The sequence below is a fragment of the Myxine glutinosa genome, chromosome 5 (genome assembly GCF_964187855.1).
Source record: "Myxine glutinosa chromosome 5, kmMyxGlut1.1, whole genome shotgun sequence".
NCBI classification, from domain to species: Eukaryota; Metazoa; Chordata; class Myxini; order Myxiniformes; family Myxinidae; genus Myxine; species Myxine glutinosa.
Window position 1 is genome coordinate 104,865,920 of NC_136265.1, and position 19,912 is coordinate 104,885,831.

General features: G+C 45.3%; 1 protein-coding gene across 3 annotated transcripts in view; it reads left to right on the forward strand.

Annotated features, from left to right (window-relative positions):
• CSE1L (chromosome segregation 1 like) overlaps nucleotides 1-19,912 on the forward strand; it is a gene marked incomplete at its 3' end in the record, with an annotated part of 62,500 nt that overhangs the window by 20,147 nt on the left and 22,441 nt on the right. For all 3 annotated transcript variants that reach the window (XM_078778467.1, XM_078778469.1, XM_078778468.1), the window contains 8 exon segments: nucleotides 7,823-7,930; nucleotides 10,991-11,083; nucleotides 11,348-11,515; nucleotides 11,607-11,736; nucleotides 15,542-15,607; nucleotides 16,077-16,279; nucleotides 16,918-17,002; nucleotides 19,632-19,693. In XM_078778467.1, coding sequence (XP_078634593.1) covers nucleotides 7,823-7,930; nucleotides 10,991-11,083; nucleotides 11,348-11,515; nucleotides 11,607-11,736; nucleotides 15,542-15,607; nucleotides 16,077-16,279; nucleotides 16,918-17,002; nucleotides 19,632-19,693 — 915 coding nt within the window.

Sequence of the window (19,912 nt, forward strand, 5' to 3'; positions counted from 1 at the left end):
GGTGAATTAGCGGGGGTAGAAAAGATCAAGGTTTTGGATGGGGGAAGATAAGAGATGGTGGTGAACAGCTGTTTTAAAGACCTGGAGGGAGGAGTGGGATTGAAGGGAGTGAGGGAGTTTGTTCCAGAGGCGGGAGAAAAGAGGAATGAAAGAGTGAAGGTGAGCAGAGAGCCGAGATTTCGGCAGTTTAACCATCAGAGGGTTGCTGGCAGATCTTGTGCGACCTGTAGGAATATTTGGGGGACAGAGCACAGAGAGAGCTGGGGGTGCAAGGCCGGAGAGGAGTCGGTAGAAGACAGAAAGACCACCTACCTGCCTGCGGTGAGTGAGTGAAAGGCCCTCAGAGATAGCTTCATCGCGGGAGATTCCAATAATTCTGAAAGCTTTGGTTTCAACAGCGTGAAGCCGAGCTAGGTGTGAGGCAGGAGCACCGGCCCATAGGGGAGAACAGTATTCCATTGAGCTGCGGATGAAAGCCTTGTATGTGGTGAGGAGCTCAGGTGTGCCGAGGAAGGACTTCGCACGACGGAGGATGCCCAGTCGGCGACTGGCTTTGGAGGCCAGCTTGGAAATGTGGTTTTCCCAAGAAAGATCATGGCAGATAGTGAGACCCAAAAGCTTGAGCGACAGAACTTCTTGGAGAGGATTGTTGAGAAAGTAGATGGGAGGGTTGTCCAGTCGATCTTTTCGGAGAGACATAGTAAGAGTGTGAGATTTGTCAGGATTGAAAGACATGTTCCACTTGTTTGACCAGTCTGTGATTTTGTCCAGGTCTTCAGAGAGTGAGGAGGCAGCAGACTGCCGATCTGAGGGAAGAGGAATGGAGCGGCAGAGAGTGGAGTCATCAGCAAAGAGATAGAGAGGATTTTCGAGAGAGTCAGAGAGATCATTGATGAAGACCAGAAAAAGCACGGGGCCCAGAACACTGCCTTGGGGAACTCCAGCCTGAACAGGAAGAGGAGATGAGAGAAACCCATTCAGGGCCACACGTTGACGACGACTAGAGAGGAAGTCCGCCAGCCATGCGTGGAGATTTCCATGGATACCAAAGGAGGAGAGTTTGGTGAGCAGAGCGGGGTGCCAGACCGTGTCGAAGGCACGTGATATGTCGAGGGAGACAGCTCTAATTTCCTGTTTGGCATTGAGGACCTCCATCCATTGTTGAGACAGCAGAAGCAGCATGTCCAGAGTAGAGTGACCTGGTCTGAAACCAAATTGATGATCAGAGATCAAGCCATTGGAGAAGAGGAAAGATTTCATATCCGAAGCAATGATGGATTCCATGACTTTGCTGATAATTGGGAGAAGGCTGATTGGTCTGTAGTTGCTAGGATCTGTTTTTGCACCTTTTTTGTGCAAAGCGGTGATGTTGGCTGATTTCCAAGCAGATGGCAGTTGACCTTGAGCAAAAGAGAGGGTGAAGAGAACAGAGAGAGGGTGAGACAGAGCAGCAGAGCAGGATTTTAGGACCCGTGGGCTGATGCCGTCGGGTCCAGTTGCAGAATCAGAGTCGAGGGTTGACAGAAACTTTTCCACCTTGTCAGGAGGAAAGGACACGGAGTCCAGGAGCAGCAGGGTACGACTGGGTATGGTGGGTACATAGAGGGATGGGTTTGGGACACAAGATTTAGAGGCAAACACAGAGTTGAGGCATTCAGCTTTTTCACGGGCGGAGTCAGCTGTGTAGCCGTTTGAGGTAAGGGAGGGGATGGAGGGGGAACAAACACCAGAAACGGATTTGACCAGACGCCACCAGGATTTGGAAGAGGGAGACAGATAAGAGAGTTCGGTCTTGAGAACGGAGAGATATGCGCTGCGTGGTTCCGAGCATGGTATCCAAACTGCGGGTTCCGAGCATGGTATCCAAACATGGCAAATGCTGTATTTTGGTGTACTCGCTGTTTAGCTTTAAAAAATGAGTTCCCTTGCGAGGAACTTCAACGCCTTAGGAGTCATTTGGGCTCATCAAGCCTGCACAATGGTTGCCAACCAATGGTTGTTTGTCCGTGCTCTTGTCCGTGATTTTTGTTATTTTCACGAGTTTTCTCGTTTTGCGAAGTATTTTTTGTTGAACAATAGATTTAATTAATTACTTTTAATATTAAGTTCTACCATGGAGTCGTGTTGATTTCAGCTGAAAACGTATTCACACTCGTACTGCTAATAACAACAAAACGAAACTGCATTTAAAAACGTTAAAAAAAAAATCTACATATATGTTGGAAGTCAGTCGATAGTCGTGTTGGATATTAAATTAAGAATTTTGATGGAGATTGCTTTGTTGTCAAATATCCAATTTTTCCAACCTTTTTGAAAACGCTTAAAACTGGCAAAAAAAATTTCGGTTGTCCGTCCGTCTGTCCGTGATAGGTTTTCATTACCACGATAACCAGAGAACAGCTGAAGGGATCTTAGTCAAACTTGGTGCAGGTATGTATAATGAGGTAAAGATGAACTGATTAGATTTTGGGTTCAATAGGTTAAAGGTCAGAGGTCAAAGTCTAATAGTTGGATAACTTGAGAACAGCTGAAGTGATCTAATTCAAACTTGGTACAGGTATTATAATGATGCAAAGATTAACTGATTAGATTTTGGGGTCAAAGGTAAAGTCCCTTCCCTTGGATTTTCCCTTCTCTTGTCTTCCGCTCCCTCTTTTTATATATTTTGTTTGTCTGGTTGATTTATTTGTGAAGTAAATGTCAGCTCTTTCACGAGCCTCGATTCAGTATACAAAAAAAAGAAAAAAGTCTGTGATAGGTCTAAACTTGAGAACAGCTGAATTGATCGTATTCAAACTTATTTCAGGTATGTATAATGATGTAAAGATTAAATGATTATAATTTTGGGTGAAGAGGTCAAAAGGTCAACGTCTTATCGGTCTATAACTTGAAAACGGCTGAAGTGATCTAATTCAAACTTGGTACAGGTATGTATAATGATGTAAAGATTTACGGATTAAATTTTGTGGTCCCGGGGTCAAAGGTCAAAGGTCAGAGGTCATGGGAGGTAAAAATGTGATTACATGGGAACAGCTGAATGGATTTAAATCAAACTTGGTACAAGTATTATAATGATGTAATAATGTGTTCGGGGAGGCATATCAGTCGAAATCGTGATGTCGAAGAGTGCCGTTCTTGTTGTTATATAATTATTTTTTTAAATGAAAACAAAAGGAATGGCGAAAATATATTTTTTATAGTTCTTCGGTATATTTTACATGCACATGTATTTATTTAATTCCAAAGCTACCGTATTTAACGCACCGGTAAATCGGTTTGCATGAGGGTTCAGGGTGTATGACCAAACATTTAGGGGAAAGACGGGATGTTTCCGGTGTCGTTATATAACACTAAACCAATCGATGACAACTTTGTTCAGTCACATTTTCTTTAATGATGCAAGTATTTAATGATGCACGTATTCAATACATTAATGATTAAAGCAAATTGCTTTGTTTCATCGTCGTATTCCCATGGAACTGGTAACTGAAGAAAAAGTGACGTCACTTCCCTGAAAAGACGTTCTATTTTGTATATCTTATCTATCTATAATTCCAGTAATCTCTGTGTGTATGTGTGTGTGTATGTGTGTGTGTGTGTGTGTGTCTGTGTGTCTGTGACCGCTGTTTCTCGACAACCACGGGTCCGATATACTTGAAACTTGCCAGGTATATTGCTGGGGACCTGAGGATGTGCCTTTTCAAGGTTTCATATTAATCGGACAAGTAGTTACCGAGCTATTAGTAAAAGTAACGCAAGCCGTTCGCTTTGGCTTTGCGAATGGACCAAACCATTTCATGTAAATAGAGGGGGGGGGGGGGGGGGGTTCTACCGTACTCGCAAGCCGTTCGCTTTGGCTTTGCGAATGGACCAAACCATTTCATGTAAATAGAGGGGGGGGGGTTCTGTGGTCGTTACTGCCACGTGGTTTCAAAGTTTTTTTTTGTTGTTGTTGTTTGCACGCATGTTTTTTTGCACCCACGTACGGGCACGCCCTAGTCCTTTAAATTGTACGAATTGAATTAAATTTTATTAAAGTATTATATCGCCAAGATCTGTGCAATATAAAATGTTATAAAATAATGATGAATTTTAATGGCAAAGGTGCAAAATTAATATTGTTGGTGCAGTTTTGACGACTATTCCGTCATTGCTTTTTCACAGACACATAAATCTCATTTATAAACTAGAACGGCACTCAGTAGAGCTCATACCCTCTGCCAGGCTGAACAGTTTTTGTTATCCCACTGCTAGGCCGGATCTGAATTCGGACCTGAACCAAAATCGAATCGGCTTGTTCTGGTCACCTGACCAAATTTTCTCGTTCTCGTCCACCAAGTTTAGTCATAACTCGTCCATAACTTTTTGAGATATCGTGCTTATATATTAGTTTTAGCCCGATCACTCAATAGTGAAGAATCACTTAAAAATTAAATAATTCTCGAATCCGAATGCATATCCGTATCTTCACCAAAATCGAATCGATTCGTCCTTGTCACACACCCAACATCGCCACCATGTGTCGTCCAAATCCGTCCATAACTTTTTGAGATATCCTGCTATGTATTGTTTTTGGCCGGATCTCCCAATGGTGAAGAATCACTGAAAAAATTATATTATCCGGATCTGGATCTTCACCAAAATCTAATCATTTTGTCCTTATCACATACACTACCTCTCTGCCAAATTTCGTCCGAATCCATCCACAACTTTTTGAGACATTTTGTTCATAAACAAACAAACAAACAAACAGACAGATAGGGCTGAAAACATAACCTCCATCCACCTTCAGTGGCAGAGGTAATTAAATCAATCGAACATATTGTTACGTTTTTCGCGCGACCCTCCTGCCCTAACCAAGGGGAGATTTAGGCCCCTTGTTCTTTTTGGGTCGTCGCAACCGAGAGACTTGAATCGCCCCTCCCGGGCAGACGCAGGGTAGGGTTCCGGGACAATTCTCGCACGTACCTAAGTACCTACGCCGCCGCGGAAGCGGGGATCAAGCCTCGCATGAACCACGCGTAATTTGAGTACGTCCGAGCGGATGGCGTACCACGTGGTCCATGCGGTTATCTTATATTGGAACCCGATTAGAGCGATAATTCGTACCACGCTTGCTCAATAGATGGAAGGGACGAGTCGGTCGAATAAAAGGAAGAACACAGGTTTAATAATTATTATTTACACAAGGATTGGTAGAAGCAGAAGGGACACAGGGCAGAACTTAAACAGTCTTAGCTTATCCCCAGACACAGGCCCGATCACACTCACAGGGGGGAAATGAATGAAGGAAGGATGGTGTTCACATGCTGAATGCGCCGGCTTGGTCGTCCAGGAACAGCTTCGCCCGGCGTGGCCCTCCCCGGTCACAGCACGTCCCTCGATGAAGGCAAGCAGGTGGCGGGAGGGATCCTTGCAGCGCGTCTCTCGAACAAAGGCAGAGCAGGCAGGCGGGAAAATATACGCGTCTCGCACGGCTCGGTGGTTCCTCACAGCGCTATTAATCAGCGGCGCGCTTTTACTCGCGTAACTCAATCGAGGGTTTTCCTCAAGCTCAACCGAGCGTTTAACTGTTCAAGCGCCTCTCTCCCCAGAACTCGTTTGGCTTCTTTCAGCACACCTCTCCCATAACTTGTTCAACACTCACAAGCGCCTCTCCCCATAACTGGAGTGGGGGCTTTTTGCAAAGGGTTTTATTGCCACGCCCTTAGCCCCCATTGAATGTTCTAACCACGCCTTTTGACGCAGTGCTAAGCCACTCCCTTCGAGCCCTGATTGGCGGCTCGCGCTTACCGTCGGCTTCTCCTCCGCCTTCCTTCGGTCTTGCCTCGACTTGTCCGGCCTGCCTCGTGTTAATTTGCGCCAAAAAACACAATATCGAGGCGGCATAAGCAATGGAAGGACCTAACTCTCATTATTCTACTCAACACAAAACTAACACAGGAAAAGGGCTATGCTTACATTTACCAAGACAACTGAACTATCGCGAGGCTACGTGTTGTAGTGTGACTAAACTATGAGGGGGAAATTAACGTTTATTGCAAAAACTCAAAACCGCAACAATATTTACAAACGATTGCATGACTCCGAGCGATTAGTCCGATGACGTTATTAAAGGAATTCCGACTGCTGCCTGGTATTATGGATGGTACACTGTGCCGCCTTTACTTCTTCAAATACAGTTCATAGTAACTGAAAAAACAAGACCGAAAGTCTAACAGCGGCGTAGCCGGGCTTGTAAAATATTATAAACCACAAACACATATGATTAGCTTTTTAAACAGTCGTTAATGCTGTTTATAACATTAAACAAATAAATTTGGAGGAATCCAGACATCCGTGAGGTAAGTTTTACTTGCAGAACTGAGGGAAGATCTACTGTAATCTATATACCCCACTAGGGTTGGGTACGTACTGTTTTGTTGGAAGACCCATAATGCCGATGCTTTTGATATTTTGATGGGCATTTTAACAATCGGTTTGTTTGTGTTTCACACTGAATGAAAAACGTAAAGGGAGACCATGGCGATTGTGATATGAGTTATAAACGTAACAAAATGTGAAAAAAAGTGAAGGGGTCTGAATACTTTCTGAATGCACTGTAAGTGTATACACAAAAAGGAAGCATTTTATTTTTATTAGCTTTTCCCCTGCGTGTTTTTGTGACCGAGTCGACGGTCCCTCAAAATATAATTTTAGTTTTACTTCAACCTTTATTTCCGTTTGCGATTTATGTTCATTAAACTATTTGATTGTTGAATTTACTGTGGTGTTTGCATGTTTTGTGGGTTCAGGAATAAACCCGTGTTCTGCGTTCAGGTAAACGCCTCGCATCCTTACGATCTCGCGCGAGGGATAACCGCCATATTTGGGTGCTGCCTCAGGAGTTAAAGCAGTTCGGCTATTCGACCAAGGCTGGTCTTAACTAGCCACGGACACGACAATACGTAACGTAATTTTTGAATAGCCCCATGACAACAAAGCCTTGTCGGCTGCTGGAAATATGGAGATGATGTATCTCTTGGTCATGTGGAGAGTGTGCGGCTTATTCCTGTGTGCGGCTTTTATGTGCTTGGAATTTACCTAAAGCATTGTTTTTTCCGGGGCGAGTTATTTCCTTGAAAATCTGGTATATTAAATGCAAATGATGCCTCACACTGAGAATCTCTTCACATGCACTGGAACCATCCAAGCAGAGCGTTGTCTATTTGCTCCTGCTTTTTCCAGACCATGCTTGCTTCCAGTGTCATCTCATTTTGGTTTTCCCTCTGTGCATTTCGATTTACCTCGTATTTCACTCGGAGACTGCCTGGGAATGCTGTAATGGCTGGTAAAGTGAAAGACGATGGCATGACCGGGTTTGCCGGCCTTTGACCTATCTAAAGTGCAACCTTTCTGGCCATGCTTCTTGCTCGATTATAATTTTGTTTCTAAATCATAAACCCCAATGTCTAAACATATTGCCCACAAAAGTTGCCCTCCTCTAAGCGAGAGCTTTTGGATCCAGGAAAATTAATGTAGACAGGATACGAGTAACCCACACTTAATTATTTCATGCAAACAATGTCTCATGCTGTTGGAAGAAGAAGAAGAAAGAAGAAGAAGAAGAAGAAGCCAAGTTGCCAAGCCTTGACTGTCTTGATGAAGATTCTTCAGCAGTAGGGAAACTCTATGCTTGGCTTGTTGTCAAAGTAAGGTGGAAGTTCATCCGTACGATGTTGATCAGACGAGGGATACATAGTTATTATTATTTATTTATTTATTTTTAAGAACCGTAAAATGTTCACAGTTCTGATTCTTCTCGTGAATGTTGTGCCGACAGGTGACCATCGGTTTGTGCAATACACATGGAACAGATGCCAATGCTCTGAAAATTCTTTTCAGTTCGCTCATCCTCATCTCAAAAGTATTTTTCAGCCTCAATTTCCAGGTAACCTTCCCTATTCCTGCCTGCCTTCCCCCAAACAACCTCCCCCACCACCACCCCCATTACTCGCTCCTCATTCTATCAACAGTGTCCAGAGTTGAACGAAGCTGAAGGGGCATTTCGAGAGCAACATTGTCAAAACTTGTTACAAAATGTGCGATGAATATTTGGTGAGCAACTGACATTTAGGCCAGACTGCCAAATATCGTTCTTATTATCCCTGCCCTGGCCTTGCGACCTCTATGAGGTAGCATTTTGCTGATAACTGACTCGGAAGTCCCCATTGCTTGGCTTGTGGTTCCCATGTCATCAGCGTCGTCTTGTCATTGTGCTTTCTGTAGTAAATGCTACTGTGGAACATCATAAATGCTTGAAAAATACAAACTGCCCTATTATTTTAGTCATGTGACCTGAACTCGACGAAATAGTTTTGAGACACGTGAGGTTATGGTATCCGGCCCAGTTGCAGAATCGGAGTTGAGGGTTGCCAGAAACTTCTCCACACCTTCTCAGGTCCAAAGACAGAGTCCAGGAGTTGTGTGTACCTGTGTGTGGTGGGTACAGAGAGTGAAGGTGCCATTTGAAGAGAGGGAAAGGATGGAAGGGGAGCATACACCAGAGACAGACTTAAGAAGGTGCCACCAGATTATAGAGGAGATGGACAAGTTTGAATGTTCATTCTTGAAGTTGGGCAGATATTGATTTTTGGCTCTCCTGAGAGTCCGGCACACACTTGTTGCGGGATTTGTGGAATGATCTGAGGTTGTTTTCGGTTATATTTGCATTCCAGAAAGAGAAGAGAAGAGAAGCGGAGTTGTTTTGAGGCAAATGCCTCATCACAGGATTCAGTGTACCATGGGAGGGAAGATAGGTATGATAACTGTGTAGACGAGATGGGATGGATCTGTGAATATGAGAGCACGTTTCTGTGGAAAAATTCCCACGCCACATTAACATCAGAGGCAGTGGAGATGGACTGTTCTTGAAGGGAGATGGCAGCTTGCAGTGCGTGCCAGCCCACTCGAGTGAACGGCTAGACTCGCTGGCATTGAGGCGGCTCTCTGACAGCAGCCGGAGAGGTGATGACGAACCATTTAGAGCAGTGGAAGGAAAGCTGGTCATTACCAAGTCCAGAAGGAACTATTTACCATTGGCAGAAATCTGTGTTGGAAAGTTCACAGATTGAGCCAGGCCCATGGCATCCCATAAGTCCTTTATTGAAGTTCCATGGCTGGTGGGAGAGGTACCAACACACAGGCAATTTGCATGGTGACAATTTAAATTGCCAACTATGAGGAAGAGAGAGTTTGGATGAGTGGTTAAAAGTTGGTCCATGTTAATGGGGAGAAGGAGGAAGATATAGGTGGGGATGGATGGATGTAAATGAAGGAGTCACTGTTAGGAGGACTGTACAACACGCAGACAAACAAAAGGTAGGGGCAGAGAGGAAGTCGCAGCCAAAGGTACTCCAGGTGGTTTGGGAGGTGTAAGAGCAGTACGCAAACAATGAAAAATGGAGTTATTGATGTAAACTGCAACTGTACCAATGGGTCGGTGTTCAGGCATGTCAAACCGGTGGATCCAATGTCCAGGGAGATCCTGTGTGAGGAATAATTTTTTGAAGTGGATAATGTCTGGTTTATCAGCAGCAGCCTACATTGAGAGGTGTATCAGATTGGAGTGGATGCCTCGGATGTTGGAGGTCCACAGTTAGGGACAGGGGAGGAGGCACTGTTGGCATGCTGCACAAACGTGGATATAGTGCCAGGGGGGAGGGACATAGGGTACGGAAAGCTCGAAGCTGAGAGTGGGCGAGGTGAGGGGGAAGCCGAGAAAGAGGGTGGAGAGGGACGATGCGAAGGGGTGTTGCGCGAGGTAGATGATGTGTGGGAGGCTACTGGTGTGAAGGGATTGAACACACTAATCCCGCACTCAATACAAAGCAAATTTGGTTTAAGGATTCGAAGGGCTGGAAGACCATGACAAATTTCACGATTGGGGTGGTGGGAAGAATGATTTGGGGGCACAAAGAAAGACAGCACTGTTTGAACGTGGTAGGAGATGGGGCATGGGTTTTATCGGCCTCCAATAATTCAACAGAAAAAAAGAAGGAAAGGTAGTATGGGAGAAGGACATTTGGGAATGAGTGTGTGGGAACATTAAATGTTATATAATTTATTATTTAATGGATTTGTATGGAGGTAGAGAAATCACAGGAGTAGGAAAAGGGGAGATGAGGAAAGAAATGTTTGGGAATGAATGACTTGAGGAATGACATCAGAATGAGTGGAAATCATGAATGGCTTTTATTATTTCTTTGTGGTGGTTTAGAGAAGAATGAAAGAATGAGGGAAAGCTTTTGAGGCACGGTGAAATGAAATATGAGGCGGATAAAAGGGGGATGAGCAAAGAATATAGTCGAGCAAGGAGTGAATGAATGAGAATACAGGCATGTTGATGACTGGGAAGGCCTAACCAGCCGAGGCAGATGCACAGGAGGAAATAACCAAACAGGTCCACAAAGACATGGCGATGAGCGCACGATACGAATAAGAGTGGAGAACCGATGACGGCAGCAAAGCCTAAATTTGGAAAGGTTCGCTTAACCTAGGAATCAGGTCACTCAAAGACGAGAGAAAAGGCTGCCACACCTGGAAACCGGAACCACTTGGGGGGGACGAGGGGAGAAACGACCCGCAAATGCTATCACTTAATTTTATTCATTTTTCCGAGGTTGGGATATCTGGAGTACGTAGTGGCGACACAGGTCTGGGTACTGACCTCCAGGACACCTCGACGCCGAGGATAGGTGTGGATGGAAGTCATTTTATTCCCCTCAAAGCAAAAACAGCATCATATTGCCACCAGGTGGGCAGCTGTCCATGGAGTGTCAGGATCTTTTGGTACCACCCTCCTAAAGTGTGACAAGTTGACCTCGGCCTTCTTCCTCCTTCGCACCCACTTCTCTCGTGTTTTATTTGTGCAATCGAGTAGCGCACTGATATTTCGTCCTCAAAGTTGTATGTGAGGGGACGTGATCTGCTCGCCCTCGCTTGCCCGCAGGACCTTCCGGAGTTCTTCGAGGACAACATGGAGTCGTGGATGACCAACTTTCACACACTGCTCACAGTTGACAACAAACTGCTGCAAACAGACGTTCGTTTCTACTCCCTCGATTCCCTTTGACAGCATACTTTGCTTTTCCTTCGATTCCACATTTGCTTAATTTATTTGTTTATTTATTTTGCAAATTGTGTTCCTGTTCGTTGGCTCGTCTGATGTCCTGCAGATATCGGCACACACTAGCATTATTCCTTGTTTTTTGGGGGCCTGATGCAGAATGGGGACTGTTTTCATTTTGTTGATATGTAAAAGCCTTGACATCAGCTACGTCTCGGCCCTCTTTATTCCTGTCGATAGGACGAAAGCGAGGCTGGTCCGTTGGAGCTTCTGAAATCTCAGATTTGTGACAATGTGGCGCTCTACGCACAGAAGTACGACGAGGAATTCCGTCCGTTTCTTCCGCGATTCGTCACCGCTGTGTGGCACCTGCTCGTCTCGGCTGGATCTGCGCTGAAGTACGATCTGGTAGGTCTCGAGTGTGTCTCGAACACTGGAAGCACGTACACTCGTATTCAGCTCGTCGTTGTCCTCACCTCTGATCACCACTTCCTCATAGCTGGTGAGCAATGCGATGCAGTTTTTGGCATCCGTGAGCGAGCGGCAACACTACAAGCAGCTGTTTGAGGAGCGCTCTACACTCACTAGCATATGTGAGAAGGTTATCCTGCCGAACATGGAGTGCAGAAGTGAGTACTGTTTGGTTGATGGTAAAGCTGTTTATATATCGGGCACAAACGATATCCCCATTGTTTCGGAGCATATTCCCCTTTCTGGAAAGTCTTTCTGCACCGAGTGTGGAGTGGAGTGGAGTGATGAGGGTGACCTAAAAACAAGGTCGGAACCTCATCTAGAAATTAATGTTTGTGTGTGTTGTTCCACCAGTTGTCAACTAAACATGGAAAATAAACTCGTAAATAAACAATATAATATAATATTTATCAATAAATAAATAAACCAAAATCTAATTAACTCTTCCTTGTCATACACACAACTTCTCCACAAAATGTCATCCGAATCCGTCCAAAACCTTTTGAGATATCCTGTGAACAAACAAACAAACAAGAAAGATGGACAAACAAACAGACAAACACGACACTTGCGAAATCCCTAAAACAAATTTGACCATAAAAAATAACTGGTGGTTGAATTGGAGAACGAAATATGCAAATAATCTTCAAATTTCAAGTCAATCCGATGAAAATTGACGGTTTTAGAAATTCGGCCTGTTTACCTTTTGACCTCAAATAATTACCTCCACCACTTGACCAATACACCAAAGGTTATGTTTTCACCTCTGTCTGTCTGTTTGTCTTTTTTTTTTCTTTTTTTTTTTTGTATACTGAATCGAGGCTCGTGAAAGAGCTAACATTAACTTCACAAACAAATCGACCAGACAAACAAAATACACAAAAAGAGGGAGCGGAAGACAAGATGGGGAGAAAAGGGGAAGCACACACACACAACATCCGAGAGCAGGGAGATGTGTGGAAGGGAGAGGGCCCGGGGGGAGGAGGCGTGGGAAGGGGGGGGGGGGGGAAGAAGTATAAAGCACAAGGACACCAAGGACTTCCAGGACAAAAGTTGGTATTTCAAAAAGTGGAATTGGGGTGAAATTAGCGGGGGTAGAAAAGATCAAAGTTTTGGATGGGGGAAGATAAGAGATGGTGGTGAACAGCTGTTTTAAAGACTTGGAGGGTGGAGTGGGATTGAAGAGAGTGAGGGAGTTTGTTCCAGAGGCTGGAGAAAAGATGAATGAAGGAGTGAAGGTGAGCAGAGAGTCTTGATTTTGGCAGTTTAACCAAAAGAGGGTTGCAGGCAGATCTTGTGCGACCTGTAGGAATATTTGCGGGACAGAGCCCAGAGAGAGCTGGGGGGGCAAGGCCAGAGAGGAGTCGGTAGAAGACGGAAAGACCACCAACCTGCCTGCGGTGAGTGAGTGAGAGGCCCTTGGAGTTAGCTTCATCGCGGGAGATTCCAATGATTCTGAATGCTTTGGTTTCAACAGCGTGAAGGCGAGCTAGGTGTGAGGCAGGAGCACCAGCCCAGAGGGGAGAGCAGTATTCCATTGAGCTGCGGATGAAAGCCTTGTATGTGGTGAGGAGCTCAGGTGTGCCAAGGAAGGACTTCGCACGACGGAGGATGCCCAGTCGGCGACTGGCTTTGGAGGCCAGATTTGAAATGTGGTTTTCCCAGGAAAGATCATGGCAGATAGTGAGACCCAAAAGCTTGAGTGACAGAACTTCTTGGAGAGGATTATTCAGAAAGTGGATGGGAGGGTTGTCCAGTCGGTCTTTTCGGAGAGACATCGTAAGAGTGTGAGATTTGTCAGGATTGTCAGGTCTGTTTGTCTGTGAACAAGATCTCAAAAAGTTATGAACGAATTCGGACGAAATTTGGCAGTGAGGTAGCGTATGTGACAAGGACGAAATGATTAGATTTTGGTGAAGATCCAGATTCGGATACGATAATTGTTTGATTTTTTTAGTGATTCTTCACCATTGAGAGATCGGGTGAAAATCAATAGATAACATGATATTTATAAAAGTTATGGACCAGTTATGATTAAACTAGGTGGACGAGTTGGTCAGCTGACAAGAACAAGCCGATTAGATTTTGGTTCAGGTCCGAATCAGATCCGACCGATCAGTGCGATACAAAACGTAAACTGTTCATCTAGTGGAGTTCTGCTCTACCGAGTGCCGTTCTCGTTTTATTTTTCATAAATGGCCACAATTATTCCTGCACCACCCCTCTCACGTTGTTGTTGTTGTTGTTGTTGTTGTTACCTCCGCCACTGAAGGTGGATGGAGGTTATGTTTTCTCCCCTGTCTGTTTGTTACTTGCCGGAAAAGATTCCGGCAAGTATGTTGATTGGTTGGTTTGTCTGTTTACCTGTCTGCCTGTCTCAGTCTGTGCGCAGCACTACGTCTACACCGTTGCACGTAGAATCGCCAAACTTTACACACACATTTGTCTTTCCCTGGAATAGACTGTGCCCAATTTTTAACTCTCTCGGCCCAAGGCCTCCATTATGGCGTCATTATTCGATAATTCGACAAGTACAAAACTTCATCCAATCAAGATGCAATTTCTTGAGCGCAATGTCAGCATAAACTGGTGGAGAAAAAAAATAATGATGACGTCATCGGTCACGTGGTTCAGCCGCCATCTTGGAAAAACCAAAAAACTTTGCACCTCTATATCTCCGAAAGTGCTGAATAGAAAAAATTGAGAAAAGGCTCATTGTAAAAAACTCTCCATGGGGAATAAAATATGTTAATGATGTCATAGGTGCCTCCATTATGACGTCATAATTCGACAAGTACAAAACTTCATCTGATCAAGATGAAATTTCTTGAGCATAATCTAGGAATAAATTAGTTTAGAAAAAATAATGACGTCATCGGTCACATGGTTTGGCCGCCATATTTTTAATTCCGGCAAGTCCTCGGTCTCTAAACGATTTTTCATTTGTTTGTTTGTCTGTGAACAAGATATCTGAAAAAGTTGTGGATGGATTCAGACAAAATTTGGCAGAGATGTAGCGTATGTGACGAGGATGAAATGATTGTATTTTGGTGAAGATCCGGATCTGGATCCGGCTTGTAGAATCTTGAAATGATATGGAGTTACATGGTGGATGATATGGAGTTACATGGTGGATGATATGGAGTTACATGGTGGATGATATGGAGTTACATGGTGGATGATATGGAGTTACATGGTGGATGATATGGAGTTACATGGTGGATGATATGGAGTAACATGGTGGATGATATGGAGTTACATGGTGGATGATATGGAGTTACATGGTGGATGATATGGAGTTACATGGTGTATGATGGGGAGTTACATGGTGGATGATGGGGAGTTGCATGGTGGATGATGGGGAGTTGCATGGTGGATGATGGGGAGTTACATAGTGGATGATGGGGAGTTACATGGTGGATGATGGGGGGTTGCATGGTGGATGATGGGGAGTTACATGGTGGATGATGGGGAGTTACGTGGTGGATGATGGGGAGTTACGTGGTGGATGATGGGGAGTTACGTGGTGGATGATGGGGAGTTACGTGGTGGATGATGGGGCGTTACATGGTGGATGATGGGGCGTTACATGGTGGATGATGGGGAGTTACATGGTGGATGATGGAGAGTTACATGGTGGATGATGGGGAGTTACATGGTGGATGATGGGGAGTTACATGGTGGATGATGGGGAGTTACATGGTGGATGATGGGGAGTTGCATGGTGGATGATGGGGAGTTGCATGGTCGATGATGGGGAGTTGCATGGTGGATGATGGGGAGTTACATGGTGGATGATGGGGAGTTACATGGTGGATGATGGGGAGTTACATGGTGGATGATGGGGAGTTACATGCAGGGCATATAATCTGCATTTTGATGCACGGATCATTTGTCTTTGATGATTGTGCCTGTGTCGACACATTGACTCAATTTGATGTTTTAATTTTCCGTGTCCATCAGCTGTGGACGAGGAAGCTTTTGAAGACAATGCAGAGGAATATATTCGGAGGGACATCGAGGGGTCAGGTGATCACTTTTCCCATTTGTCCTTTCGTCTGGAGATTCATGCCTGGTGTTGGCTTAGCGGTTAGGGTGCCGGCTTGGGATCCTAGGATCCTGGGTTCAAATCCCGGTCGATCGCTGAATTAACGCAAGGGGGGGTTGACTCAGCCTGTCATCCTTCCGAGGTCGGCAAATTGAGTACCAGCTCACTGGTAATTCCCTGTGTGTTGCAAGAGGTGACTAACAGGGTTGGCGGCAGGAAGGGCATCCGGCCATAAAACATTGCTTCAAAAAGGCGACCACGGTGCCTGAAAAAGGCCAACCCCTGCTCTGCGGGGGAAAATGGCATCTGAAGGCGGTTCCTTTCATCTGGAGATTCCTTTTGCTGTTAAACTCTTCATTTCAATGACACAATTACCTTGACGTAACAATTTCCTTGCTTCATTCTAATGACCAAATTTGATGTCGGATTTAATGAAGTCGCTGTGTGCAGATGTGGACACACGCCGTCGTGCGGCCTGCGACCTCGTGCGCAGCTTGTGTCGCTTCTTCGAGGGTCCCGTCACGGAGATATTTTCGGTGTACGTGGCCTCGATGCTGGCGGAGTATGCCAAAGAACCTGCGCGTGCGTGGAAGCACAAAGACACAGCCATCTTCCTAGTTACATCGCTCGCCTCCAAAGCACAAACGCACAAGGTAACTATGATCATCCACATGGAACCATATTGCATCATCCACATGGGACCATGCTGCATCATCCACATGGGACCATGCTGCATCATCCACATGGGACCATGCTGCATCATCCACATGGGACCATGCTGCATCATCCACATGGGACCATGCTGCATCATCCACATGGGACCATGCTGCATCATCCACATGGGACCATGCTGCATCATCCACATGGGACCATGCTGCATCATCCACATGGGACCATGCTGCATCATCCACATGGGACCATGCTGCATCATCCACATGGGACCATGCTGCATCATCCACATGGGACCATGCTGCATCATCCACATGGGACCATGCTGCATCATCCACATGGGACCATGCTGCATCATCCACATGGGACCATGCTGCATCATCCACATGGGACCATGCTGCATCATCCACATGGGATCATGCTGCATCATCCACATGGGACCATGTTGCATCATCCACATGGGACCGTGCTGCATCATTCACATGGGTCCATGTTGCATCATCCATGTAGTACCCACACTCACACTTATTCCTTGTTGATTGTTTCGATGATTAATTTTCAGTAGTGAGTCCGTTTTGGCCCACTCGTACTGACTGTACGCTGCTTGCTTCTGTTCCCCCAGCATGGGATTACTCAAGCTAACGAACTCGTGAATTTGACAGATTTCTTTGTCGCAAACATCCTTCCCGACATCAGGTCACCAAACGGTATGGCACGCCAAGATCCTCGCCTTCAAAACCTTCTACTAATGAGCAAACCCTGGTGGGATTAAGTGGAAAGCTCTTTTGGATTTTGGCTCCGTGTAAAAAAAAAGAAAAAAAAAGTGACCATTTTTATTTAAACGGAAGTTGTACTGTCATCGTGGTTACTTTTTGAATATTTCTATCAGCTGCATGATGAACATGATCTTGAAGAGGTGAACGTATAGACCATGGTCGTTGTAAATGACTCGTCCCCTTCACGTTCTTTCCCAATAAAGGAACGTGACCAGGATATTCCGTTGCAGTATTTGGAATTCTACTTGCAGGATGCCCATTTTTATTTTATTTATTAATTTATTATCACCTCCGCCGCGGAACGTGGTGGAGGTTATGTTTTCAACTCGTCTGTCTGTGAACAGGATATCTCAAAAAATTGTGGATGGATTTGGACGGAATTAGGCGTAGAGGTTGGGTTTGTGACAAGGCCGAAATGATTAGATTTTGGTGAAGATCCTGATCCGGATATGGATTCCTCAGCAGGCCTTTTGAAGCATTTGATTTTGGCAGTTTCACCAGAAGAGGGTTGCTGACAGATCTTGTGCATCCTGTAGGAATACTTGGGAACAGAGCACAGACAGAGCTGGGGGAGCAAGGCCAGAGAGGAGTCGGTAGAAGACAGAAAGACCACCAACCTGCCAGCGGTGAGAGAGAGAAAGGCCCTCACAATCGGCTTCATCGCGGGAGATTTCAATGATTCTGAAAGCTTTGGTTTCTCCAGCATGAAGCCGAGCCAGGTGAAGCACTAGCTCTTCGGTCTTCTTATCACAGCTACCAGAGGACCAAAGCAGCCTGAGCAGTCCTTTTTATCCTGGGGGATACACGGGCCAGCATCAAATCCTTTGTGTTTGGATCCATATTTATTAGGGGAGGGCTGAGGTGGGGGGGTTGGATTTGGTCTTTCTAGGCCGGGTATCAACTACCCTTTCCTGATCAGTTATTTAGGGGACACCGTCCCCCGCCTATTAATTATCCTGTAAAGACTTGTTCACTCACCCTTTGGGTCTTTTTATTTTTCCTGCTGGGTGACCAGACACCCTCGTCGCCAGGCAAGCTTGTTGGGGGGGGGGGGGGGGGGGAGAGGGGAGGAGGGGGGAGGGGGAGGGAAGGGGAGGGCCAGTCAACAATGACGTTGCAGTTCTCATGGTCGGAGAGCAGCACAACAATCGCGACATCGTCCTGCATCTTCGCAAGAGCACGAAGCGGATTTTGGAGACTCACCGAGCCTGTGACCCACACCCTCCAGTACCGGCGTTGCCGGGCGGGGGAAGGGAGACCCATACATTCCCAACCCGTACATTCGCCCTCTCGAGTCAAGCTCGTATTCGATTCGTATTCGAAATCGAAAGGGGAAAGGGGAAATCCTTCGTATTCGAATTCGTAAACACGAAATATGAATTAAAATTTAATTCATATCGCACAAAATCGACACAAAACACGATCGCATAAAGGTGAAAAAACGCAATGGCTTGGGGGGGGGGGGGGGGGGAGGGGGGGGGTGGTGGTGGGCGCTTGAGTCGCCGACATTGACAATGAGACAGGTAGTACCGACTGACCACCACTAGGCCACTGGATTTGTTCACATCTCCAACTTTCATCCCCGTATGACCCTGTATTTCATCCCCGTATGACCCTGTACGACCCGTCCCTTGGATACGACCAATCGTGTAACAGTCCCCCCTCCCCCCCTCCCCAAAGAAGTACTGCACCCATTCCTCAGCAGGCAAGGTTATGGCCAGCACCAGCATCTGGTATTCAAAAGATTTGCCGCTAATCAATTACATGTCATGCCAAACTATGATCACTGGTCATTGTCCTACCAACTTCCTGGCCCGGTTGCGTGTAGGTATCCGCAAAAAATGTCAGAGGATGATGACCCGTGGTGTTCTCTGGCTGCACGACAATTCACCAGTTCATGAGGCCAGAGTCGCACAGGCCCTGATGCACCAGGTGTGGATTCGAACAGTTGAATTATCCATCTTGACGACACAGACCTTGCCCCGAGTGACTGTTAATTGGTTTCCGACATCTGAAGTCTGAGCTACACGGTAAAACGTTTCAAGACTGATTCCATGAAGTCCACCATTGACGAGTGGTTGAAGGAGCTGTCGGAAGATTTATATTATTACTCGTTAGAAGAACAAATATGTGAAGTGTATTGAGGTGTAAAGTGCGATTACATTGGGAAAATCTGATTGGCTTATTCTTGTCACCTACCCAACTCATCCACTAGGTTTTGTCACAAGTCGTCCACAACTTTTTGAAATATCATGTTCCATATCGTTTTTGGCCCAATAACTCGATGGTGAAGAATCGCTTAAAAATTAAATAATTCCCATATCCGGATCCAGATTTGTATCTTCCCCAAAATCAAATGGATTTGACCTCATCACACACCCAACCTGCCCACCTAGTTTCGGCCGAATCCGTCCACAAATTTTTGAGATATCCAATTTGTAGACAGACAGACACGGTTGAAAACATAACCTCCATGGACGTAATAAAGTTTTAAAAGTATCGTATTTCTGTTTACCAGAGTTGTGAAACATTTCGAGCGTCCCTCGTATTTTGTTTGCAGTGAATCAGTTTCCAGTGCTGAAAGCAGATGCTATCAAGTACGTGATGATATTCCGCAGCCAGGTGGGTTTGTTTCAACCTTGTTTGTTTTCAGTCAAGTCAACCTTGTTTCTTTGAGTATCATCATGCAGCTTTCATTGTGTTTGTAAATGGTTAAAAAAAAAATCAAAATTGGGGAGGGAAGGGGACTTTAAAAATTGTTCAATAGAGACTCGTGGAAGCATTTTGAGTCCTGATCAAACAGATTGTTTTTGTTTTTCACTCATAAGCTTTCAGTCTTGA